Here is a 26,888-nt window from a genome sequence, read left to right as displayed (position 1 = left end):
GGGGGGGAGGTAGATACTATTATTAGATAGACAGATATATAGTCACTGATATACGAATCAATCTCATTAGCCAGCTTTTGTAGTTTATTTGTGTTAAACATGTACAAAACTAATACTACATACAACAGATGTACGTTGTAGATCATAAGTAGAGGTCTGTGTTATCGCTTACTAGTGCCTCTTCAACAAGGTCAATATGTAGACATTAAAGAAAATTATAAAACAGCCAGAACCGATCTATTGAAGGAAAAAGGGCCAGACCTTTGGCTTTCAATTAGTCCAAAGTAACATTACAATTCACCATACCAATTAGATCCCGTTGTCATACAGCAGATAAATCAATCGGCCGGCGAGTGTCACTCACAACTTTCACTTCACAATACAGTACTATTACTGTACGAGTCTGCGAGCTGAAAAGGGACATTTTTGACAGTAATAAGCCGGGTGTTCTCTTGATCAACGCGCGACTTGTAGAGGTCAGCGCAAATGTTCGTAGGTCCCCGAGCCCCATCCAATGTAATGGGTTGGGTTTTCTAGGTGAAAAATACTCTTCAGTTTCCATTGATTTTAAATTCGGCCACTTTCTGCTGAGGTTCTGGCGATCAACAAATATAGCCGAAGCTCGTATATTGTGTTACAGTGGATTTATAATTGAATGAGCTAAAAAAAAATATTTTTGCCCGGCGTTATCTCGATCTTTGTGCGATTTGTAGAGATTAGCGCCAATGTTCGCAGCTCCCCAAGCCCGTCCAATGTGATGGGGTAGATTTTCAGATGAAAAAACCTCTTCAGTTTCTAGCGATTTTTTATTTTATATTCAGCTACCTTCTGCTGAAGTTCTGGCGATCAACAAATATCACCGACGCTCGTCGACTGTGCGACAAGCGCTTTATAACGGAATGAGTTGCTTGAACCCCTCTGATGAAATCAGCAATTAATGAGACTATATTTATCGATATTTGTCATCTTTGACGTGTCAACGTATGGCCTTCGAATCATTGTTGATTTGGCACATTAATTTTGCGACCGATGAATACTGAACATGTTTGACATCTTAAGATAACCTTCAAATATCTGTATTCTAACGTTCATGGCACGACTGATATACATGTGTATAGACATCTTGACATTGAATAAAGTATGTACAGCAAATCATATCAACCTTTACTGTACACGATGAAATGCTGGCCTTCCAACATGGTCCCTTAAAATAAATTGGACTTATCACATTCAAAGTTTACCTACTGAAGTCATAAAATAGATATTGCACATTTCACACACTGCTAGTGACGTTATAACTTTTCTAATAAGTCCACATTGAGCACTGCTTACGTAACCGTACGTCACTGTCGGATTAGTCTATTGTCACAGATTGCAGGGGTGGACAGCTCTGTAGGTTGTCGATAAAAACAGCGCTTAGGTAATCGTGAAGCCGTAATAATACAGGTAAACCTCTTTAACTTCCCAGTAAAAATCGAATTCACACAAGAGAATGTGTATGTAATACTACTGGTATACTAGTTGAACCTTCCTTTAAAAGTCCAATAAGGTCTTACACGATTCCGAGTTCGCATGTGGAAGGTCAAAGGTGAAAGCCTCTGATTGGTTAACAGTTTTCGTCTCGACTATTGTTTCGAGTTGCACAACGATGGCCCAACGTGTTTTGCTCATAGGCCTTCACCTTTGACATATTACACACAATAGATGTCGCTGCGCATACGGTCTCGGAATCGTGAACTACCTTATTCACGCAGCAGAATGTGATATGTTTTACACCCCTGACGTTTTCAGTGGAATCGTCCTGCGTCAACTCGGTTATATGTGTACAACAGGTGGGCGATACCATCACTTGGGGTTCATGGGGATGCTCAAAAGGGAATTTGATATGTTTTCACCCCTGACGTTTTCAGTGTAATCGTCCTGCGCCAGCTCGATTACATACTACAGCTTGACGATACCATCACTTGGGGTCCACGGGGATGCTCGAAAGGGAATTTGATATGTTTTACACCCCTGAAGTTGGAATCGCCCTGCTGAAACTCGGTTGCATATGTCCAACAGCTGGACGATACCATCACTTGGGGTTCATGGGGATGCTCGAGAAGGAATTTGATATGTTTTACGTAGCAGAATGTGATATGTTTTACACCCCTAACGTTTTGAGTGGAATCGCCCTGTTTCAACTCGGTTGTATGTGCCCAACAGCTGGACGATACCATCACTTGGGGTCTACGGGGATGCTCGCCCCCACCCCCTCCTCCCCCTCGATGACGACGCTGGCGATCTCCCTCCCGTCGTTCAGCTTGAGCTCGCCCTTCTTCGCCATCCCCTTCATCTGGGACGCCAGCATCTTGATGTACTTCTTCTGGGCCATCTCCCGGAGGGACGAGTCCACGTTGTCACCTTTGATTACCACAAGTAGCTGGTCTGGTTGGAGGCCGTGTAGGACCTGGAGAACAAGAAAATGTGGATAGTTACGTCCGACTTATGACGGACTAACGGCAGACGCACGACGAACTTACGACAGACTTATGACAGCAACTTGAGGAAAGTCATTTATGTACATTAGCCTGCGTAGGACCTGATAGGGAGAAAAAATAGCGCTTAGTTACGACAGTCTTACGACAAACTCACGACAGACTTACGACAGCCTTAAGACGGACATACGACGGACTTGCGACAGACATCCGACAGCATCTTAAGTCGTAGACATACATTAGACCGTGTAGGACCTAGTAGGGATAAGAAGCAGCGGTTAGCTAACTTTCCTGGTACTTTCTTGATGTACTTCTTATGAGCCATCTCCCGGAGAGACGAGTCCACGTTGTCACCTTTGATAACCACAAGGAGTTGGTCAGGTTGGAGACCGTGTAGGACCTAATAGGGAGAAAAAATAGCGTTTAGTTAGTTTCCTGCCACGTACGTCATACGACGGACTTACGATGGACTTACGACTAACTTACGACGGACATAAGACAGCAACTTGGGGGAAGTCATAGATGAACATTAGACCGTGTAGCTACGGCCTGAAGGATAAGAAACAGCGGTTAGTTAAGGATCCTGACGCTTTCTTGATGTGCTTCTTCTGAGCCATCTCACAGAGGGACGAGTCCACGTTGTCTCCTTTGATCACCACAAGGAGTTGGTCAGGTTGGAGGCCGTGTAAGACCTGATCGTGAGAAGAAACAGCGGTTAGTTAAGTCTCCTTCCACATACGTCATACGACGGACTTACGATGAACTTACGACTAACTTACGACGGACATAAGACAGCCACTTGAGGAAAGTCATAGATGTACATTAGACCGTGTAGGACCTAGTAGGGATAAGAAACAGCGGTTAGCTAAGGATCCTGACACTTTCTTGATGTACTTCTTCTGAGCCATCTCCCGGAGAGACGAGTCCACGTTGTCTCCCTTAATCACCACAAGGAGTTGGTCAGGTTGGAGGCCGTGTAAGACCTTATAGGCAGAAGAAGAAGCAGTTAGCTAACTTAAAGTCTCTTCCACATACGTCATACGACGGACTTACGATGAACTTACGAGTAACTTACGACGGACATAAGACAGCCACTTGAGGAAAGTCATAGATGTACATTAGACCGTGTAGGACCTAGTAGGGATAAGAAACAGCGGTTAGCTAAGGATCCTGACACTATCTTGATGTACTTCTTCTGAGCTATCTCCCGGAGAGACGAGTCCACGTTGTCTCCTTTGATCACCACAAGGAGTTGGTCAGGCTGGAGGCCATGTAGGACCTAATAGAGAACAGAAAACATCGGTTATTGAAATCCCTTGCCACAAATGTCTCACAATAGACTCACGACGAACTTACGACAGACTTAGCTTGAAAGTTCATCTGTGTTGGTAGAAATCATTCTTAAACGAGTTTAAACTGTAATTTCCAACACAAAAAAAATTGAGGAGGAGAAAGTTCACATCACACATGCGTTGAAGAATTGCGGGTATCCCACATGGGCAGTAGATAAGGCCACTAGACCGAAACCTCCACGGCAAATCAACTCCGAACAGTGCCAAAGTAAACACACCAACAGAGGCATTGTAATACTACCTTATGTGAAAGGTCTTTCCGAAGGACTTAGGAGAATTTTCAATGCACATGGGATAAGGACATGCTTTAAACCAACAAGAACCTTGCGCAGCCTCCTAGTCTCCCCCAAGGATAAGATACCTAAGGGAGGCAAGTGCGGAGTGGTTTACCATATACCTTGCCAAGGTCAAAACATCAAAGGGCCTTGTAAGGAAACCTACGTAGGGGAAACTGAAAGATCACTAAAGACCCGGTTCAACGAGCACAAACGCCCAAGCACCATCTCCTCAGAAGTCTCACAGCACTTACACATAGAATCCCCTGGACATTCAGTCTCACTGGATAAAGTTAAAATTCTGGACACTGAGTCGGACTTCGTTGCAAGAGGCATCAAGGAAGCCATTTACATCAGGGCCCTACGACCATCCCTCAACAGAGACGGCGGGCGCTACAGACTTTCCAATACTTACGATCCACTTCTCACGGAGTCACGTGTACTATCTGCATAACGTGACGTCACCCCAGCGGTGGATGGATCATTCCTTGACAAAGACCGATGTCGTACGGTCGAAAATTTGGGTAAGTCCATTTTTTTGTGTTGGAAATTACAGTTTAAACTCGTTTAAGAATTACGACAGACTTATGACAGCATCTTGAGGAAAGTCATAGCTGTACATTAGACTATGTAGGACTTATTAGGGAGAAGAAAACAGCTGTTAGTTAGTCTCCTATCACATACGTCTTACGGCAGACTTACGACGGACTTACGACAGACTTACGATGGACGTATGGTAGCAACTTGAGGAAAGTCATATACATGTACATTAGACTGTGTAGGACCACTGATCCTTCTCGGCCAGCAATAAGAAAATGTAATAAGAAAACGGTAGCTTGAAAGAGAAAACAGCCGGAAGGAGTCTGCAACGGAGGCTAGTTCACAAGACCCTGTGACCCTCCCGAAGCTCTTTCGTAACCGACCCCCTGACTTCGTTAGTTAAATTGACGGAATAAGCGAGCGACAAAGCAAATATCATTATAAGATGTAAGGCAACATGAAAAGCTGGCCTGATTAGATCGGCTTTATATAAGACACTTGTCCCGAAAACACGAACTGGTTGTATAACATATTTGTGACACAACGGCCTTGTGTTTAAGGTTATTGACTCAGAATCTTATGTAGCTTTTCTGTGGCGCCGTGATATACGTTGTTGTACTTGAGTTTAGCGCCACTATGTCCATGTATTTGTGTAGAGTGTTAAAAAAAAAGTAATAATTAACAAAAAAACTGGAGTTACTGAGTTCGAATTTCTGATAGGCCCCCGATGCTGTGCCCTTGGGAAAGGCACTTAGCTCCAATTTCCTCACTTCACTCAGGTGAAAAGTACCTAGCTTTGGTTAGGGACGTTCCAAGGATAAGACGTAAAATGAAGGTCTCGTGTTCGAGGAGAGCCACACCTCGAGCACGTAAAAGAACCCACTACATTTATTGATAAAAATAGGGGTCCTTCCTGGTGTGAGTGGATCAAATATATCTGTCCGGATATGCAGCTTGTACTCTTCAGTACAAACCTGGTGTGTTACGCCAGAAGGGGGTTGGCCGAGTATGAAATACATAGAAACAAGCAAATAAACAAATGGTCCTCTGTTGTCGGTATCCTCATCCGTACAGTAAAACATGTATTTGTAGCGACCACAGATGGGACTTGACAAAACGCGTACACAGTAGACACGGTGCCACTATGGAAATGCCTCTTGTTTAATGCTTGGGGCTGTAGAAACTTCTAATGGACGTAGAGTTTTATGCGTGAATAAATGTGTAGACATCATTAGTGTTCACGGCTGACCTGGCGGGCGTCCGGATGAAGAATTGCGCACTGATGTTTGAAACCAGAGCGATGCGCGTGTCGTGATGCACGTAAACCACGTCTAATTAAATATCGTATCATCTTGTTTTGCTTTATTCAATGTTATTCTAATTATTTTGGTAACATTTCCCCATCCGAGGCACCTGGCCAATGGAACCCTATTGTGGCCAAATTTCCCTGGCAAATCATTTTCCCTGTAGCCGGCGTATTGTAAATACATTTAAGTTCGCGTGGAATTTATTTCGCTCTAAGAGGAATAGAGTGTTTGCGGTGGTTTTAAGTTCGCGGCAGTGCTATAGTCACATACTGCTACAGTATTGGACAAAGATGTTCGCGGTGGTTTTAAGTTTGCGGTTGAAACGGTTGCCTTATAAACCGCGAGCATAAAACCACCGCGAACATTTCTACAGTACCTACATAGTCTGGCAGAGACTATGAAATGGATTGTTACCTTCGCCGAGAAGGTTATGCAGAGGGTAGCGTTTGTCTGTTTGTCTGTTTGTTTGTTTGTTTGTAGTGGCACAGCATAACTCGAGAATGCCTTGATGGATTGTTTTGATATTTGGTATGTTGGTAGGTTTTGATGAGACCTAAAAACGATAAGATTTTGGGCCTCCTAGCGGCTTCTTACGGTACTGCAGCGGAACTTCCTGTTTTGATAACTCGTGTTCCGGACATGCTATGGAACTTATTTTTGAGCGGTAGATAGATCTTTGGACAGAGCGTAAGTGGTGTAGGTTTGGGCCCCCTAGCGGCTTTTTTGGAACTGCAGGAGCAGGTTTTGCGTCTGACTTTGAAAGGGAATAACTCAAGAAGGGCTTGATGGATGGTAATGATTTTTGGTAGGTAGATAGCTTGAGTGATGATGTCCATGATTAGACACTTCTTATGCAAATCAGTATCTAATTTGCATAATAAATGAGGAAAGTTTATACATCTGCCAAATTCCATGATAGGACTCTGAAACATGTGACATATGTAACTGAGGAAGAGAGAAATATTAATTGATATGAACTATGCAAATGAAGAAAAAAATTGCATAATTAATGAGAAAATACTATAACAAGATGGCCTTGATGGATGGTCATCATTTTTGGTATATGGATAGCTTGTGTGATGCTTAGTATGATTGCACAATAATTTTGCAAATCAGATTCTAATTTGCATAATTAATAAGGCAACTCTAAAAATCCGCTTTGTTCCATGATATGACTATTCAAATTGTAACTGAGGAAGAGAGGACTGTTAATAGATAGAAAATATGCAAATGTGGGCCTAATTTGCATACTTAAAGAGTAACTTCTATTATTCCACACTGGCAAATGACGGCAATTTCATACATTTAATACTTTTTTTGTGGCATCGGGAAGTTATGTGAATGTTAACATCGTTGAATCAAATTATGTTAATAAGGGCCTCTTTTGCATAATTGATGATAAATATTAGCATAACCGTAGGCTCATAATTTGTTAAGCTGATACTTTGGACATGTTATATTTTACGACAATCAACTGGTATGATTTATTATTGATGAGAAACACTCCTAATACGTCAGTCATAAAGGTTAAAATCATTTGGCGAAGGTATGAGGTCGTGGAACTCTAGTTCGTGATGGTTTTAAGTTCGCGCTCGAAACATTAGTAGCAATCATAGGCAAAAGTTTCGCGGTAGTTTTGAGTTCGCGCTGATGAGTTCACCGTGAAAACCGCGAACATTTCTGCATTTACAGTATGTACATAGTTAGTCTGGGAGAGACTATCAAAGTACTCTCGGTAAACTAATTTCTATCTGAACCTTCGTACCCTGGAGTTACACAAGAGGCGCACTGTTGGAGTTAAGGATGTGAGAACGCCTCGTGGTCCGCGTCTCAAACTCCATTATACGAGCCTTTGTAAAACCATATATATATTCGGCTCTTTTGATCAACCTACGGGAAAATGATTGAAGAATAACAGGACGTCGGACGTCAGTCAGAGAGCCTTGGGCACCGTGTCTCAAACCTTAATTTACAAGTCCTTGTAAAATCTATATATACGCCGGGCTCTTTGTAAACTGCCGTACAATCTACGCGCATGCGCGTGCGGAATAAACGGTGACGGACGTCATGCAGAAATCATCAAGGACGGCGTCTCAAACTTCATTCTTATCATATCGGTAGAACCCATATTCATGACTGTCTCTCTGTCTAACTGCCGCGTAACCTACTGGTGTACGCTTGGAGAATTGAACGATATCAAAAGTCAAACAATAAAGTATCTATCGGATATCGAGTATCGAACAAATGGCAAACCTTATAGTAATCTACGCCAAAAATATTTACTCAAGCAACTGGATAAAATTTTGAAACAGTCAGATGCTTCAGACAGCATTCGCTGTAATCTATATACATATTAGCCTGTCTCTTTCTAACCACCGTACAACCTACGGGTATACCCTTGAAGAATGAAAGAATATCGAACGTCAAACAGAAAGCCTACGGCACCGCCTCTCAAACCGTATTCAACTAACCTTTGTGAAATTGTCTTTTCCTGGAAAACGCTCTTTGCAAAGCCCTTGACGCACCCTTACCGAACCCTTAACTAAAAGATTACATGGATTGTACGCACGTATGCTGCGAATGTGTCTTAGTTGGGAACAAACACTCACTAACGAACAGCTGTGTCAAGATCTGCCATTAGTATTTTTGTTTGTTGAATAATTTAAGTGTAAATTGAAAATGTTCAGGATCCGGAAGATTATTGTACAGTCTGATGGCGCAATGCAGGAAGGATTGCTGCAGTCTCTTAGTTCTGGCATAGGGAACAGTGATGTTGTGACTGTTCCTTAGTGTTCTTTCTGTGGCAGAGTGTCTTTGAGCAGGAACCAGGTCGTGCAGAGGATGATCAGCTCTCAGCGTAGCCTTGAACATAGTCACAGCATTTTTGATAAAACAATGGCCAGAAGAATGGAGCTGGCAGCTCACTGCGACAGACATCCTGGCACGTCAGCATCCTAGTTAGTCCTTTGGGAACATGCGGAAGGTAGAAGAAGCCGGGGGAGACCAAAGGCCAACTTCATCGACAACCTAAGAGCCGACAGCTACCTGTCTGAAGTGACGGAAAGCACGTCTCTGAGGAAGGATGGGGTGCAGAGAAGGGCGCTTTCTGGATTGGTTCGAGCGGGAGCTCGACCATAGTAAATTTAGCAAGGCCCCCATTCCTCTCTCTGCGACCTAAATTGGATTTGTGTAACCTTAGATAAAATCTTCCTTTTATCTCAAAAGAAGGTTGTCAAATTATCTATGACCAAGTTCATTTGTCATGACTTAAGAAGAAAATGAAAACAGAATTCTATCAGCAAATTGACGAGCAATGATGATTACTCAGCTCTTGCCATCTGGTCAGTGACACCCAAAGCGCGCTAGCAGAATAGATCATCATTTCATCTCACTAGAAGGGTGTAGAATGTATATCTATGACCCAGTTTCTCCGTGAGCAATCAACCCGCTGTGGTGCAATATTGATTACCTGCTGAACCCGGGGTTATTGACCTCCAAAGAAAACTGGCAGAATGAACTTCCCTTTATCGTACAAGAAGGGTGGACGATGCATATCTACGAACCTGGTTTCTTTGATCTGTTTATCAGTCCATTGTTAAGATGATAAAGGTAGCCCCTTAGCCTTATTGAGGCTGTACGGTCAGTGGGTTGTTGTGCATTGTGCCTAGGGCATGGTATTGGAAGGCGGAGCCCAGCCCTCTCCTTCCACCACCTTTTACCTCCCCAACCAGAGTCAGGTACCCATTTTTACACCTGGGCGGAGTGAGGAAAGTCGTGTCAAGTGCCTTTCACAAGGGCATAACATCGGTGGCATGTCAAGCGATTGGAAACCAGGACCCTGACCAATGTGTTCTAGGCCAAACACAAAGGACCAAGACCCCCCCCCCCCTCATTAGCATAACGGCAGCACGAAGCCAAGAAGAAGTGCCCATTGACCTACAATGATAACAGCCCAGCTGTTGTCCTTGGGTCATTGACCGGTAAAGCGCGTCAGCTGGCAGCGCAAACTTGTCTTTCTGGCAACAGTGGAGAGGTTGGCATCACGACCACTCTTCTCAATGAAAACCAAGTCACAAAGACTTTGCATGATGTACAAGATGACTAATAAACTTGGGGACGTACCGACTGATGAGTATCTAATGCCATTTCAGAAGAGGACTAGAAAAAGTCACGCTTTTAAGTACCAAAAATGTTCAAAAATTCGTATTTCCCGAGAACCATAGTAGAATGGAACTCGTTGTCATCAAGTACTGTAGGAGCTTCCTCACTAAGTAGCTTTAAAGAACGGTTGCAGTCAGATATGCAAAGACTAGGTGTAACAGACCGTTCGGTGTAATATGACCAGCTGCTTCCGCGCCGCGTGCCTGCGAAGCTGGTGCGTTACGCCTAATGGCGGTTATACAGGCTATATAGATACAGATACAGATACAGAAAACCATCAAATGAAATGAACAACCATAACTGCCGGACTGTTACCACTGGTCGGTGGGTCATTGACCACCTGCGCGCAATGGCCGAATAAAAGACGCGAAACGTAAAATAAACAACTCTTGAATCGTCTACTAATTAATTTTGACCATTTTTCTGACGTCATAAAACCATTTATGTACCATCGTACTCACCCGTTTTGGCTGATTCATTTCCGACTAAAGCACGCTAGCAGATAAAAGCACGCTAGCAGATAAAAGCACGCTAGCAGATAAAAGACTCAACATCTAAATCTTTTTTTTTTCTTAAACAGTGCGAAATTGTTATTCAAGATGTTGTCTTACTTTGCAACTGTAATGAGACGGGCACCAAGACGAGTCTTCCCTATGACAACTCTCTTCACAAAACCCTTCATGTACCATCATAACTACTCAGTTATTGCGGTCGAGTTTATTGAAGGCCATTGTCAGCTGGCAGAATCAGAATAGCTTGTAGTAAAATGTAGTTTATGACAACCTAGCCTGACGAATCGCACTCCTAGTGGCCAGCCGTTCTGTAACCGCCATCCCCCTGCTGGGGGTCAGTAACCTCCGGCCGCGAGCTTGTGTAAATACAGGCTAATGACAACCCATTTCGCAAAACCCTGACGTACAGTCATAACCATCCGATTGTTGATGAAGGGTCAATGAACTCATTCTAAGGCTGGCTGAATAAAGGACGTCAAATACCTAATATGATGGTGGAACATGTTGTAAAATCTAGAGCCATGACCCATTGCTTATGACAGGCCACATCACAAAGCAATAACACACAACCATAACTATCCTATTGTTGCTGCCAGGTCAATGAACTCCTTTGTATTATTTATTTGTTCAGCTGCGTACAATGTACCGCAGCCAAGGCTGCCCGACTAGCTACTGCTATTACAAGGGGCCAGCCTTGCTGCAAAAGTACATGATAAAACTCCTTTGTAGGCTGGCAGAATACACCTAAATGACGTCAAACGTCAAAGGAATAGTCTTCCAATTGTGGTGGAGTGGGATCTAAAAGCTAGATTCCTGACCCATTTTTAAAGACAGCCCCATTTTCACAAACCTCTAACCGTTGACACCGTCGTAACTTTTCGATTGTTGATGCTGGGCCAATAAACTCATTTCTAGACTGGTGGGATAGATGACATCAGACGCCAATGAAAAACCTTTGAAAAAAAGTCTACTAATGATGGCTAACTTGGATTGTTTTAGATGAGACCCCACTTCACAAATCCTCAAAATATCGTTTTAACTACCATTTGTTAAAGCCGGGCCCTCCTTGTTGGATAACAAAGGACGTCAGACGACAAAGAAAAAACTATTGAATAGTCTTGAAATGATGGTGAAGTGGGGTGTAAAAGCTAGATTTATGACCCATTTCTCAAGTAAGAGCCCGCATCACAAACCCCTGACGCACAGTCGTAACTAGCCGATTATTGCCACTAGGCTGAGTTGAATAGGGGACGTCAGACGTCAAAGGAAAAACTATTCAAAAGTGTACTAATGATGGTGAAATTTGATTTTTTTAATGACACTCCACTTCACAAATCATAAAAGTACCATAATAACTACCATTTGTTAAAGCCTGGCCCTCATTGTGGATTGGAGGAACAAAGGACGTCAAACTCTTGAAAAAACTCTTGCATGGTCTACTAATGGTTGTTGAGCATGGGATCTAAAAGCTATATTCGTGACCCATTTCTCAAAAGAAAGTCCGCATCACAAACCCCTGACGCATACTCGTAACTACCCGGTTGTAGCTGCTTGTTCAATGAACTCCTTTGTGGGCTGATGGAATAAAGGAAAAGCTTAGCTTGTGTCAATACTGATATTCAAGACTTTGTCTTTCTAGCAACTGCTGTGAGACGGACATCAATACAGCTCTTTCCTATGCCTATGACAACCCTTCATGTACAATCGCAACAGTCGGACTGTTGCCACTAGTTCCATGAATGCCAGTGTAAGCTGGCAGGATCAGAATAGGCTGTAAAATCAAGTTTCATGACTCATTTTTGAGGGTCTTCTTCGTAGGCGTTGGAATAAAGGACATCAGACGTTAAAGAAAAAACCTTCAATAGCCTAATGATGATGGTGGGATGGTATCTACACGTGACCCATTGTTTTACCAACAGCCCACTTCATAAATCCTTAATGGACCATCATAACTTGATTTTTAATGGCCATTTGATTCCTTAATGGGCTTGAAAAATGAAAGACGTCAAACGTCAAAGAAATGTCTACTAATGGTGAAAGACCACGATGTAAGATTTGACGCCATAACCAATTATCTTCAGTATAAATACGCCCTTCACAATCGCCCTACGTACAAAGATAAATGTCCCATTGGTATAGCTGAATCTTAAAACGTCAAAGGAAATGCTCGACGTCTTGGATATGCTACTAATGATAAAGGAACAGGATGAAAAATTAAAATTTATCACCCTCTTTATATGACATCCCACTTCACACAACCGTTAACATGCAATGACAGGTACCCGCTTGCTATGGTTTATTCATCGATTGCTGCAGAATAAAGAACGGCATTCCTCAAAGGAAGAGGTCAATCGTTTCCAAATGTTTGAAACAGGCTGTAGTATTTACATCTATAACCCGTTTCTATGGCAACCTACATCACAAACCCGATATATGGATGTACAATTCTGCATGATTACCCGATTGTCATAGCAGGTTTGTTGAAGAAAGTTGAATCTCAAACGAAAAGCTCAACCGTCCAGAATGTTTGAAACATGATACTAAACGTCAAAGGAAGTGCTCGACGTCTTGAATATGCTACTAATGATGAAAGAACAGGATGCAAAATTTAAATTTATAACCCTCTCTCTATGACAACCCACTTCACATGGCCATCAACGTCCAATGGTAAGTACCCGATGATATGACTTATTCATCGATTGCTGCAGAATAAAGAACGGCATTCCTCACAAGAAGAGGTCAATCGTTTCCAAATGTTTAAACAGGCTGTAGTATTTATATCTATAACCCGTTTCTGTGACAACCTACATCACAAACCCGATATATGGGTGTACAATCATGCATGATTACCCGATTGTTATAGCAGGTTCGTTGAAGAGCGTCGAATCTCAAACGAAAAGCTCAACCGTCCCGGATGTTTCAACCATTAACCAGGATGCTAAACGTCAATGGAAGTGCTCGACATCTTGAATCTGCTACTCATTATGTAGGAAGCTCGAAGAGGGAGTAAAATTCGAATTTATGAAACATTTTCTATGATAACTCACATCACGGACTAACGCTCACCGGTAGAATAAAGGATATCTATCCTCGTATATAACGCTGAATGTTTGATACCAGGATGTAAAATTCATATTCATGACTGTTTTCTATGCCAGCCCGCTTCTCAAAACCATTAATGGGCAATGGTAAGTACACGATTGTTATAGTTGATTCATTGATTGCCGACGCTCACTGACCGAATAAAAGACGGCATTCCTCAAACGAAAAGTTCAATCGTTTCCAACTGTTTCAAACAGGATTGAGATGTATAGCCCGTTTTTTTTTTGTATGACAGCCTGCTTAACAAACCCTGCATGATTACCTTGTTATAGCTTATTCGTTCGAATCTCAAACGAAAAGATCAACCGTTCGCGGACCTTCAAAACAGGATACTAAACGTCAAAGGAAGTGCTCGACACTTGAACCTTCTACTAATGATGTAAAAACAGGATGTACAATTCAACGTTATAACCAACTATATTTAAAAACCCGGGCCCCGCATTTCAAATCTATTGAAATGAAACGGTAATTGCCTGATTGTTGTAGCTGAATAAGAGGTTGCCCAAGCTCGCCTGGGGAATAAAAAACGTCAAACCTGAGACGAAAAATTGAACCGCTCCCGACTGTTTGAAACCAGGTTGTGGAATTCATGACCGTGACTCGTTTTCTTTGACAGTCCGTTTTGCATGACCATGTACATCTATATTCATGGCACATTCCTATGATAACTCGCTTCGCAAATCCTCCAGAGTACAATGCGGTAACTACCTAATTGTTGTCTTTCAATCGTTGATTGCCGACGCTCACCGCCGGTAGAATAAAGGGCGCCATTCCAATGTTTAATGCAGGCTTCCTAAACGCCAAAGAAAAGGCATAACATCTTGAATCTCATACTCATGATGCAAGAACAGGATGCAAAATTCAACGTTACAGCCAGTTATAAGATTCAACGTAATAACCAATCATATGTAAAAACCCGCATAGAAATCCATTGACATACACTAATTGTCGGAGCTGAATCACTGATTGCCCACGCTCACCGCTGGAATAAAGAACGCCGAACCTGAAACGAAAACCTCAATCATTTCAAAATGTTTGAAACAGATTGTCGAATTTATATTCATAACCTGCTTACTATGATACCCCGCTTTGCAAACCTAGGGCGCACAATTAACCACCATGCGTGTATACAAGATTCATTGAAGAATATTCAACCTCAAACGAAAATCTCAACGGTTCCCGAACGTTTGATACAGGGCACCAGATGTTAAACAAAAAGCTCGATGTCTTGCATCTTCTTCTAACGATGTAGGAATAGGTTGGAAAATTCAAATCCATGACACGTTTCTTTGAAAAAAACAACGACAGTCCACTTCACAAATCTATTGACGCACAACCATAACTACAAGAGTGTTATAGCTGAATTGTCAATTTCCGACGCACGAATGCAGAATAAAGAACGCCGAGCATCACACGAAAAGCTCAACCATTTCTGTATGTTTGATACAGGATGTAAGACCTTAAGATGTATGAAGGTGTTTCCTTGAATACTGCATGGATAGAACAGCATTCAAGAGAATTATGAATAATGTAGCTGAACAATCAACTGAATCATCATCAACTGCCGAAGCAGCATAGAGGATGTTGAGACTCAAACGAAAAGTTCAACCGTTTCCGAATGTTTGAAACAGGGTGAAAAGCCTGCATCTATGAATACTGCATACGATAGAACAGCATTCAAGAGAATTATGACAACCCACGTCACAAACCAATCGACATCCTGTCATCTTTACGCCATCGTTGCAGCCGGTTTTATTGCCCTCTGTGTGGGCAATAATTCAAATTCATTACAGATTTGCAATAACATCCCACGTCCAAAATCCATTGACGTAACTGCATGACTGTTGTACCTGAATATTCCATTGCTGACGCTCATCGCCAGAATAAAGGATGCCATTCCTCAAACGAGAAGCTGAACCAAAACAAGATGTAAGGCCTAAACCTTAGGATTTGTATCCTTGAATAGTGCATGGATAGAACAACATTCAAGAGAATTTTGACATAACACGTCACAAACCATTCGACCTCCTGTCATCGTTGCAACCTCTGTGTGGGCAAAAATTCAAATTCATTACACTTTTGTAATAACATCCCACGTCCAAAATCCATTGACGTAACTACATAATTGTTGTACCTGAATCTTCCATTGCCGACGCACATCGGCGGAATAAAGTATGCCATTCCTCAAACGAAAAGCTTATCCAGAACAAGATGTAAGGCCTAGACCTTAGGATTTGTGTTCTTGAATACTGCATACGAACAGCATTCAAGAGAATTATCATTGCCCGATAATGACAACCTACGTCATAAACCAATCGTCCTCCTGTCATCTTCACGCCATCGTTGCAACCGGTTTTATTGTCCTCTGCGTAGGCAAAACATTCAAATTCAAAATAAATAAATAAAATAAATAAATTAAGCGTAATCATACTCATGTTTATTTGACTATTTGGATGGCATCCTCTGGTCACCAAAGAAGAGGTGCGAGCGTGCGAATAAAAAAGTTGTAACTATGAGATCTACGTACGCGGTCAGGAATGTTGAACAAATGATTAACACACAGAGGAGGGTATAGCGAATAATAGATTCTTAATTTTCACTTCGTCTCATCTTCTTCTTTGACTTTGGAAATGATTTTGGCATTCTGCGACATAAGTATAGGTTACCGATATTTTTTCACAATCAACAGCATGTATTAAATCATTTTACAGCAGCTTTGCTTGGTTTAAAGTATAGTAGAAAACTTTTTTTCTTTTGTACGTGTGGAAACGGACGAAAGTTGATACGTGCGTGGATGTCATGCTTATAATCATATCAACGTGCCTTAACTACCTATAAAGCGGAATGCGAGTTCGTTTGCTTTGAGGCGCGCTACATCTTAATGTCAGGCAGAATTACTGTACCTTACATCAAGGGAGGAAATTCTGTCCCGGATGCAGCCGCTGTCGGGAATTATTGGTAAAAACAGCGGTGACCTGGCAATGGGATCGCTGGGTTGTATTCACACGAAACCTCGCAGCCTTTCGGCTGAAATACTTACAATAGTACATTCATACATACATGGTCATACTTAAGCTAGTATTAAGTTGGAGCATTCACAAAGCTTATTCCCCAGTATTCTCTGTTGTGCATCATTTTGATTGAGTCTTTTTCATACAAACAATTTCCCGACTAGATAAGGTTCTTTGGACGATCTCTTCTCCTTCTTCTGGTTGCTGGTGACCTATTGTATGAGTTTAAGATTGCATGATATGCACGGAAATAAAAATTCAAATTCAAACGAAAAAAAGAACCTTAGCATGGCAAAAATAACGAACGCAGGCATCAAACGTTGCGGTTGATTTGAGCAGTAAATTGATCCGGTTTAATGCATTTCGCCATGTAGAATATTGAACACGATATGCACGAGTTTAAATGTCAGGCAGGTCAGCCTCTAATCGGACTAATGATATGCAGAGCGATTATCTGACGGTTCGTGTTTCCAGCCAAGCACATCGGGTCACCTCTACTCTTCTCGATGAATATGTTGGTTTTAAGCGTGCAGGGGTTTTGGCGTGAGGCTCCCTCACACCCGGGGCTGAAGGCTTGTACACCTAGCCTCCACCAGGCCCTCTTACGGGCGTATGAATCGTAGAATTCGGCAGAAAAAGGAATAATTAGCCAGTAGAGTCATTCCACAGTGAAGATCACATTTCCCGGAGCCAGCAAGTGAAACCCTGGAGTCTATTGTACACCCGCCAATGGGAAAAATTATCTACGGGGCAGTACGGGCCCACCAATAACGGTCACATTGGCCTGGGTGTCCTCATAGTAGAGGTGGTCACTAGAATACAAGTTTGGCTGTACATTAATGACCAAGTGGCCTTTATGTAGAGTTGGTGACTTGTACAGGTTTGACTGCATGTAAATGGGCGGGTTGTCCTTATGTAAAGGTGATCCCTAGTACAGGTTTGACTGCTTATTTTCATGAGTTTGCTCAGTACACAATACACAATTTAATAATACAGCATGAGTACGTAATATAATTATATAGTACATTGTCTACCGTACCTCAACCCAGGTGGAGGGTAGAGGTGGTCACAGTAGTTCAGGTTGACTGTATTTGATAATGCAGCATGAATATATAAAATAATCATACTGTATACCGTACCTCAACCTGCCTGGTGGAGGGTAGAGGTGGTACATTAGTACAGGTTTGACAATATTTGATGATACAGTATAAACACATAACGTTACTTCACTGTATACCGTACCTCAACCCTGGTGGAGGGTAGAGGTGGTCACAGTAGTACAGCTTTAATTGTATTTGATGATACAGTACGAATACATGATATTGTACACAGTACCTCAAACCTGGTGGAGGGTAGAGGTAGAAAAAGTAGTACAGGCTTGACTGTATTTGATAATAAAGCATGGATACACGATATAAATTTACTGTATACCGTACCTCAAACCTGTTCGAGGGTAGAGGTTGTCACAGTAGTACAGGTTTGACTGTATTTGATAATACGGCATGAATATATAATATAAATTTACTGTATACCGTACCTCAAACCTGGTGGAAGGTAGAGGTGGTCACAGTAGTACCGGTTTGACAGTATTTGATACTACAGCATGAATACATGATATTGTATACAGTACCTCAAACCTGGTGCAGGGGATTGACTGTATTTGATAATACAGCATGAATATATAATATAATTATACTGTAACGTTACACCGTACCTCAAACCTGGTGGAAGGCTGTCCGGTTGTCCCAGCCAGGACCTCCTTCACGTTGTCCATGTCCGTGTCCTCGTCTCTCTCGTCTTTGTTCCCGCTCAGTCGGGCAAGGACCTTCAGGTCGTTGACCTTCTTGTGCTGCGTCACGTCGCCCACCACGGCCACCGCCACCCTGGTGGAGGCACAGCCCATCCCGCGGCCTCCCTGTGACGTCACTGCCGACGTCACCGCTGACGTCAACCGCGCCAACCAGGCCCTGAAACCGGAGCGGTGCACAAAATCAGCACTGATTGATTGATGATACTCGATGCCACTGAGGGACGGATGTGTATTATAGCCGTTTTTCTATCGCTGATACACTGAACATACACTGACATATGCCAGTGTGATTTTTAAGCTTTTGTTGTATATATTATTTGCCTGTGCGTTATGTAGTGTTATGCAATGTATGTTCATAATGTCCACGGTAGACGGAAGGCCATTAGAGCCGTTTTTCTATAGCTGATACGCTGAACACACACTGACATATGCCAGTGTGATTTGTAAGCTTTTTTTGTTTATAAAGCCGAACGCAACATAACTAGATCGATGTATATTCTAGAATGCCAAAATAAGTAGTTGACTGTAGTAGAAATTAGTCCTTAATAGCTCTTTATCTCATTCTGTACCATTATACCCATGTATTATGTGCTTGCAATTAGCCTTCAGGCATGTACTTGCAATAAACTGTTCATATGTTATTTCCCAGTGCGTTATGTAGTGTTATGCAATATATGTTGATAATGGCTACAGGAAGAATAGCTACAACATGCATTGATTGTTTATTAGCTGATTGTGGATCCAATCAAACCCAAACAACAAATGATTTTAAAATGAATGTCCGTTCCGTGTAGTATGATTTTCTATATCTTTGCCAACACCCAGTGCAATTCAGCTGACTATGTATGATATATACTTGTTGGCTGCGAGACTGTATAAGTTCATCGTGTAAATTTTGAGTTTGAGTAATAAAACCAAATCATCAAACTCAAAGTTTCCAGTCCAACATCTTACCATAACTGGCACTATTATGTGGTGAAATGGAAAAACCCCTGTTTGCCCCTCGCACATTTCCGAAGTGTACGTAATGATATTCCGTGTCTGAGTATTGACGTCTTTTGTACGCACGCCATCGCCAAGAAGTGTTTCTCGTTTTAGAAGAGGGACCAGGGAGGCCATAAACCTTATTTGTTGTGTGTTGACATGAAGATGGTCCTTGGTGCAAGTATGCAATGAATGCATTCAGAAATTCTTAGAATATTTGCAACTCAATCGCAGTACTATGAGTCGGCATAAAGGTCCCAAATGCGCAGGTGAATTCGTGAAGTTGACATCAAAAATATATTTTCGTGCGCAGGTTTTCAAAAGCTAGGGATATATAAGATGTTACATAAAAGGTTTGTTGGGATAATGCATACTACGACCTGGGATCAGGGAGGGCATAGCTCTTGTTTTGGAGAACATTTCATGTTGACATTAATACAGTCCTTGGTGCAAGTACACAAGGAATGCAGTGCAGGGTTTTGAACTGTGCATAATGATATTACCGTGTCTGAGTAAGTTATTGACGTCGTTCTACGCACGCTACGGCATTGAGGTGTTTCTCGTTTTAGATCAGGAATCAGAGATGGCATAAACATGCTTTGGAGAACATTTCATGTTGACATTAGAATACTCCTTGGCCCAAGAATACAAGGAATGCATTAGTGAAATTCTTACAATAGTTGCAACTCAATCGTAACACTATACTAACGCCTAACGGCGTCGGTATTATCAAATGAATAAAAAAAGTCGCCAAACGCGTATACGTCGCTAGGATATTCAGACATCCCAAATCCCTAGGTATGTTCGGCAGGTTGACATTTAAGAGATATCCTCAATCTTAGGTTTTCAAAAGCTAGTGATTTACAATGTTACATAGCAGGATTGTTGACTTAACGCATAATGATGTTACCGTGAGTATTGACGTCGTTCTACGCACGCCTTTGCCAGTGGGATGTTTAACGACTTTGAGCAGGAATCGGGGAGGGCATAACTCTTCGGTTGGAGAATATTGCATGTTGACATTATCATAGTCCTTTTAGTGCAGTTTTGAAGTGTGTGTGTATGATATTCCTGTATCTAAGCATTACGCGCACGCTGTCGCATGTTTCTCGTTTTAGAGCAGGAAGCAGAGATGGCAAAACTCTTCTTTTTGAAAACATTTCCTTTTTGACATTTTGATAGTTCTTTCCGCAGACATATAAGTCGTCAACCGTTACTGTTTTAGACCACCCAAATCTAGGGTTGACATCAAAGTTGACACATTCGAGGTTTAGTCTCGAGCTCAAATATTCTAAAGCAATGGAGAATATTGCAAGTCGATATTAAGACATCACTTTGAGTAAATGTTTTTTTACTAGCGTCGATATTTCGATTACCCATATCTCAAGGTAAATTTGGAAGTTGACAATTAAGATATATTCCCTTTGGCAGATGTTCCGAGCCGGAGATATACCATTACGCAACAGGATTCAAGGGTTCATGGATAACTCAATGCTACAGGAAACGTCGTCCAGTTGACATTAAAGATTAAGGTTCGTGCGTAGATATTCGCGGAGTTAAATCTACCCATTCTATTATCTGAAATATAACGTAATGGACAAATCTCCAGGAACATTTGTCGAATTGACACTATAGATATTTTTGTAAATATCTAAGGTTTTTTTACGCACTGTAACGGGTACTAAAGCAACTGGGTAGATTTTGGAAACAGGTCAGTTGCTTGGGCAGTATCTTTTTACCTGGCTAGGTTCCCAAACCTGCATCGACGTATTCAAGGCTCTTACTGCAGGGATATGGAACGTCACATAGCGCGCGCGGAAATAATTGATAAACCAATGCCTAAACGCTGGTGCATCAAAGTTAGCACGTTTGCATCAGGATGTGCAGTAGGCCCATAATACTGCAAATCATTAACGCTAAAGGCCCCCTCTCACTGGGCTCCGGCACTGCGGCGGCACTGCCACGGCAGATTTTTACGGCACCGTCGCGTTTCTTCCACCAATTTTCATTTGCACTCTCACTGACGTGCGGCGCATTTGCGTTTGAAGCCCAAATGAGCAAGTTATTGAATGAACTTTATTGTTCGACAATCGTATATGGTACAACATATGGCACTAAATCAACAATACTGCAAGGCTAACCTATCCTACAATTATAAGTACAAAACATTATCGATAACAGTGTATGAATTACAATAAAGCCATGTATGGATTATTTTTCCCTCGCTTTTAGGATGAAGTATAATGAAATTGACTTATGTAGGTGGTATAGGAGTTGGACATGACAACAATACATGGGACATATCGTTCTAGTTCTGTGTACCAGATAGGCTGAAGTTTGTCTTAGTAGTAATACTTTGTAATAGCGCATCTGTCTCTTTGCCATAAGTGGGACAGGCCATGGCCATTACAAATTGAAATTTATCTTCAATATTTTCATTACATGTGGGACACAATCTGTGAGTGCCTGGTGTGTTGTGGTGTCGATCCTTTTCAACTTCTAAACAACGTGCGCTGATTCTCAGTGTAGTTATGCTTATTGGTTTATTATGATTTGATGTGATATAGTCTTCCCTACCAAAGTAATTTTTGATTTTATAAAATGTTTGGAGTTTACTAAAGTTTCTAAGTGGTTCCCTCCAGCCAGGGAGAAACGTGAGTTTCACACTTTCTTTAAATGTATATCCAAAACGGTCGGTATCAACGTTAACTGCGGGGCTAATCCAAACATGTCTACATAATATGTCCTGAGCGTGAGTAGCCCAGTCATTTCTTCTTCGAATGATGAAGTGTCGTATGTTTTTTTTTAATAATCCTGTTAGTAGGTAAATTACTTAATCTTAGCGAGGGTATCTAATCAACTATGTTTGACTATCAACGATCAATAGGAATTCTTCTAATTCACCCCTTGCGGCGAAACATTGAGTAAAATTTGCGATACAGTGCCTGACTGGTATATCAAGTTCAGTTTATCACTGTAATTCTTGAATGGCACAAGAGCAGGGCGAGTGCATGTAGACGAGTAGTCTGATTCCTTTCCTGAGCGACTAGTCTATCAACTTCCGTACTGGAATAAATGTACAATGCAGAGATCTAATTTCAGTGGGATTAAGCAATATCCCAATGAAAATATCAGAGGATCTACAGCTACAATCCTCAACCTCACTACAATGCAGTAAATTTGGTTTAACCAAACTCTTGAACAGATCAATAGCTAGGCAAATGGACCGATTGCAGTTTGATGGTAGTGCTTTCAATTAATCAGAAATCGCAGTGCTGTCAATGGATAAAAATACAATGCAAAATTATTTTTAAAAATGCATCAAAATTGATTTCAAGTGATAAAAGGATTTTCACTTATGACACTTGGTGCAACAAAGGTAACATGTTATAGAATATACGTATAACCTTGAAACTGACATATCACTTTTTACACAATAGCGTGCGCGGTCAGCTCCCGGTAAGCTCCCGGCGAGCACGCGGCACTTTGCCACTTGCGTTTTTTTTTTCAAATTTTGAAAAAAATCGCCATTTTAACCGGCACGCCGGCGGTGTGGACCGGCACTAGTACGGCACTGAGACGTCACTAGGACGGTACGCTGAGGTCTGTGCACGGCACTGTGGCGGTAGCCATTTCCAAGCTACCGCACGTTACCGCCACAGTACCGCAGCCCAATGAGAGGGGGCCTTAAGGTCGCGTGAATATCAAAGGCTAAATAGACCGATCCTGTCGAACACCATATCGAACGAATAGAAGACCCATAGAACCCCCTGTTCTATTCAGCCCACCTCCGTCAAGAACAGCGCTAGTTGGACAGAGATGGCACGTGCAAAGCAGGGTACGTATATCTGGGACAGGCTTTCCACTGTATTGGTCTAATGCAGGGTCAGAACAAAAACGAATTTAAAAAGAAAATAGATCGGGCACTCAAGGAGAGGAAGCTTGTACCACATGCTGACTACTACAAAGTCCGCTAGCGCAGAGTTTCGTCTCTTCAGTTACTGGTGTGTGAAACTGGTTAACTTGAAAGTGAACAGGGAAGTAAAAGGATGCATTTTAATCCTTAGTTACTAAATACCATGCAGCTGTTATGCATGTAGTCAATACAGTGGGACCCCTGTCACAGATATATGAACCCTGTTTTACACGTACGTCGGCTGCTTGTCAGAAACTGGGCGTTGATGCCCACCGACAAGGGAAAGCTATGCGGCGCATACCGCTTTAACATTGACCGAAAACATTACGCTCTCACCGCAACTACACCTACCCCCTCCATAAACAACTCTACCCGGTGGATACAGCCTTCAACAAAGAAGACATAGCATTCTTATTTGGCCCGCTCTGAAAGGGTTTCAGTGCCACAAAAGCTAACCGAAGTCAGTGGCATTATTTTCAACCTAGCCGCGACAGCCATGTTTGGTCCGTCAAACCCTGTTTTTGACGGAGGTGTTCGAAATCGAACAGGGGGCGTGGCTTTGGGATCGGTCTATTCTAGTGAAAACATCGCATTGCAGTAAGGATAGAGAAACCGAGGTCTAAACCCTGGGCATTAAAGTTAGCACGTCTGTATGAAGATGTAAATTACTCAAGTTATCAAAGGCTTTAACTCCAGCGTCATACCACGTCACATACCAGAAATCATGGATAAACCAAAACCTAACCCCAAAGGTAGATTTGGCACGTTTTCGTTATCAGGTTTTTCCTCTATATTATTCATTAACAGACTCATGTTAATGGTATGGATACAATTACTTTAGAGAGTATGCACTAAACACAGCCCATGTTTTTACATGTGAATATTCACAACGCTTAAAGGAGTCCTAAACTCCAGAGGGGGGAGTTATTTTCCAATAGATGATGATTTTAGGAAGTAAAAATGGATCTTTTTTACAGTATACGATAAAGTACCCACTAGTACCGTGCGCATCAAAAATCATTCAGTATCTACCAAACTCCCCAGGTGACCCTCCAAACAACCTCAGCCTATGGCTCAATACATGATGTGCCTGACAAGGACTGACAAAAGTTAGATTACAAAAAGAATGTCTGGGTGATTAAGAAAAACTCGTCTTGCTATGTGTTCTTTTTTATCTTATCAAAAAGTGCCCGAAGCTACTAGTATCAAGCAAAAAACACTGTACCATTCCCGTACGTTGGTACTGAAGACTTTCATTTTTACACCTAGGATATGACGTTCTACAGCTGGAAATCATTTATAAAACAAGGCCTAGCCCACGAGAATTAAAGTTAGCATAGTTGTAAGTAGATTTCTGGTGGGTAAATACACAAGTTATCAAAGGCTTTACCTCTTTCGTTATATTACGTCACATGGCAGAAATCATGGATAAAACGAGGCTTATTTCAATTGTAGATTTGACACGTTTTCTTTAAAGGTATACCCTGTACATACTCATTAGCGGGCTAATGTTAATTGCATGGATACAATTACTTTAGTGAGTATGCATCAGGCGCAACCCGTGTAGATATACCCGTAGCACATTTTTACATGTGGATATTCACATCGCTTAACACTAGTGTCCGTTGTTATCAAGCAAAAATCTCTGTAGCATTCCCGTACCTAAGACTTTAATTCGCCTAGGATTTGATTTTCTGTAGCGAAAATTACTGAGAAACCAAGTATTAATCCTCGAGTATCACAGTTTGCACGTTTGTATGAAGATGTCCGGTGGATGAATACTCAAGTTATCAAAGGCTTTAACTCTAGGGTCATATAACGCCACATGGCAGAAATCATGGATAAACGAAGAAACCAAGGTCCAACCTTGAGCATTAATGTTCGCACGTTTGTATGAAGATGTCCGGTGAATAGATACTCATGATCAAGTCAATAACGCTAACGTCACGTAGATATCAATAGCCTTAACGCTAGCGTCAAGGGCATATAGGTACTCACATCCCGGAAATCAAAGGTAGATTTGACATGTTTTCATTAAGAGACATCCTTTACATATTCATTAACGGGCTAATGTTAATGGCATGGATACAATTACTTCAGAGGGTATCCATTAGGCATAACCCATCAGTATGCACGTCTCTCTGTGGTACGTTAAAGGCAACCAAAGCAATATTAGGGAAAAAATGGAAATAAAAAAATGCTGAAATCTTTATGTTACTAGCATTTACTAACAGTTTTTAGCACATTAGCGTAATAATTTCACACTTTCATGATCCTAGGATTTCAAAACCGCGCAAAATCGTGCTGTACGATGATCCCCTTAGTTTCTCGAGCCTACAAAACTCCGGCGACGATTTTCAGTGACTTCTCACATCACAGCAACGTCGTATTTTTTGCATCATGGACGTTGCTATACAATGTGATAGCGTTTTGTCAACTAGTCATGTATAGAAATGACTAAATGAATTGATTGTCATTCTCGTGTTAACATTCTCGTCGCAAGCGGCGTGTTTTAAAGCAGAAATCACTCTAGCAATCTCGTACGTAAATGTTGAAGAATTCAATCCTTACGCCTAGGATATGACGTTGAACGTTCATTACAGGAAATCAAGGATAAAACAGGGCCTAACCCCGTGGTAAAGTTGGCACGTTTCCGTGGGTAAATATTCAAAGCAATCAGGCTAATGCTGGGAATATGGTTACCTTGAAAAGCACGAATTTGGCATATTTAAATTACATGTACATTTTACCACGTGTACATATCAACACGTGTTACCGTTCATATCGCTCAAGGCAAGCGGCGTGTTATCATTAGCAAAAATCACGGTAGCCAGGTATGCCACTTTAAAGAATAAACATGTCATTGCAAGAGGAAATAACACAGTTTTCCTCAAGGTAGATCATTATGTTTATATCCAACATAATTTTGACTACATTTAAAAATCAACAAACCAAATACACTTCTTATAAGTAAAAGGTCATAAGATGGTTTTTGGGTCAGTGCCGTTTCTACCACAAAACATGGAAGAATAGAAACTGATACTCGTGAAACTATATCTAGCACAATTCAAATATCATTCAGAATTGCAGACCAAATACCTTTTTTAGAAAAGGAAGATAATTACCACATTGATTTTAGGTCAGTCCCTTTCCCAGATCAAAATCTGAAAGGCTGAAAAACGCCAAATATTATAGATCATCGTTAAGAAAATAAATAAATATACCAGGTATAGATACTGATATGGTCGTCACGTGCTCCGGTAACTCACCTGTGTAGCAGACAGAACCCTCCCCAGGTATCGGCGGCACTTTGATGTCCCAGGTAAACACACACGTTCTCCCAACCCTCCTGTATTAAACACCTGTGCGTCAGGAGCGTACGGAGGCACTGACAGTTCCACCTGTCTGTGATGAACGAGTTTTGCTCCGCTCCAAATCCGC

General features: G+C 41.7%; 1 protein-coding gene across 1 annotated transcript; it reads right to left on the bottom strand.

Moving 5' to 3' along the window:
• Positions 1-66: 66 nt before the first annotated feature.
• On the bottom strand, positions 67-26,888 carry LOC136446817 (uncharacterized). Its single transcript, XM_066445415.1, has 3 exons — positions 26,717-26,888; positions 18,452-18,704; positions 67-2,449 (listed from the first exon to the last, which is right to left on the bottom strand). The coding sequence occupies exons 2-3, from the start codon at positions 18,638-18,640 to the stop codon at positions 2,219-2,221; spliced, it is 420 nt and encodes a 139-aa protein (XP_066301512.1). The 5' UTR covers positions 18,641-18,704; positions 26,717-26,888; the 3' UTR covers positions 67-2,218.

This window comes from Branchiostoma lanceolatum, chromosome 13, assembly GCF_035083965.1.
Source record: "Branchiostoma lanceolatum isolate klBraLanc5 chromosome 13, klBraLanc5.hap2, whole genome shotgun sequence".
In the NCBI taxonomy this organism is placed as follows: domain Eukaryota; kingdom Metazoa; phylum Chordata; class Leptocardii; order Amphioxiformes; family Branchiostomatidae; genus Branchiostoma; species Branchiostoma lanceolatum.
The sequence above is the reverse complement of the archived record's forward strand: the minus strand, read 5'-3'. Positions and strand labels throughout refer to the sequence as shown.

Coding starts and splice junctions, on each gene's coding strand:
- LOC136446817 (XM_066445415.1), bottom strand. CDS start 18,640: ATGGGCTGTGCCTCCACCAGGGTGGCGGTGGCCGTGGTGGGCGACGTG. Junction 2,450..18,451: donor AGCCTTCCACCAGGTTTGAG/GTACGGTGTAAC, acceptor CTTGTTCTCCAG/GTCCTACACGGCCTCCAACC.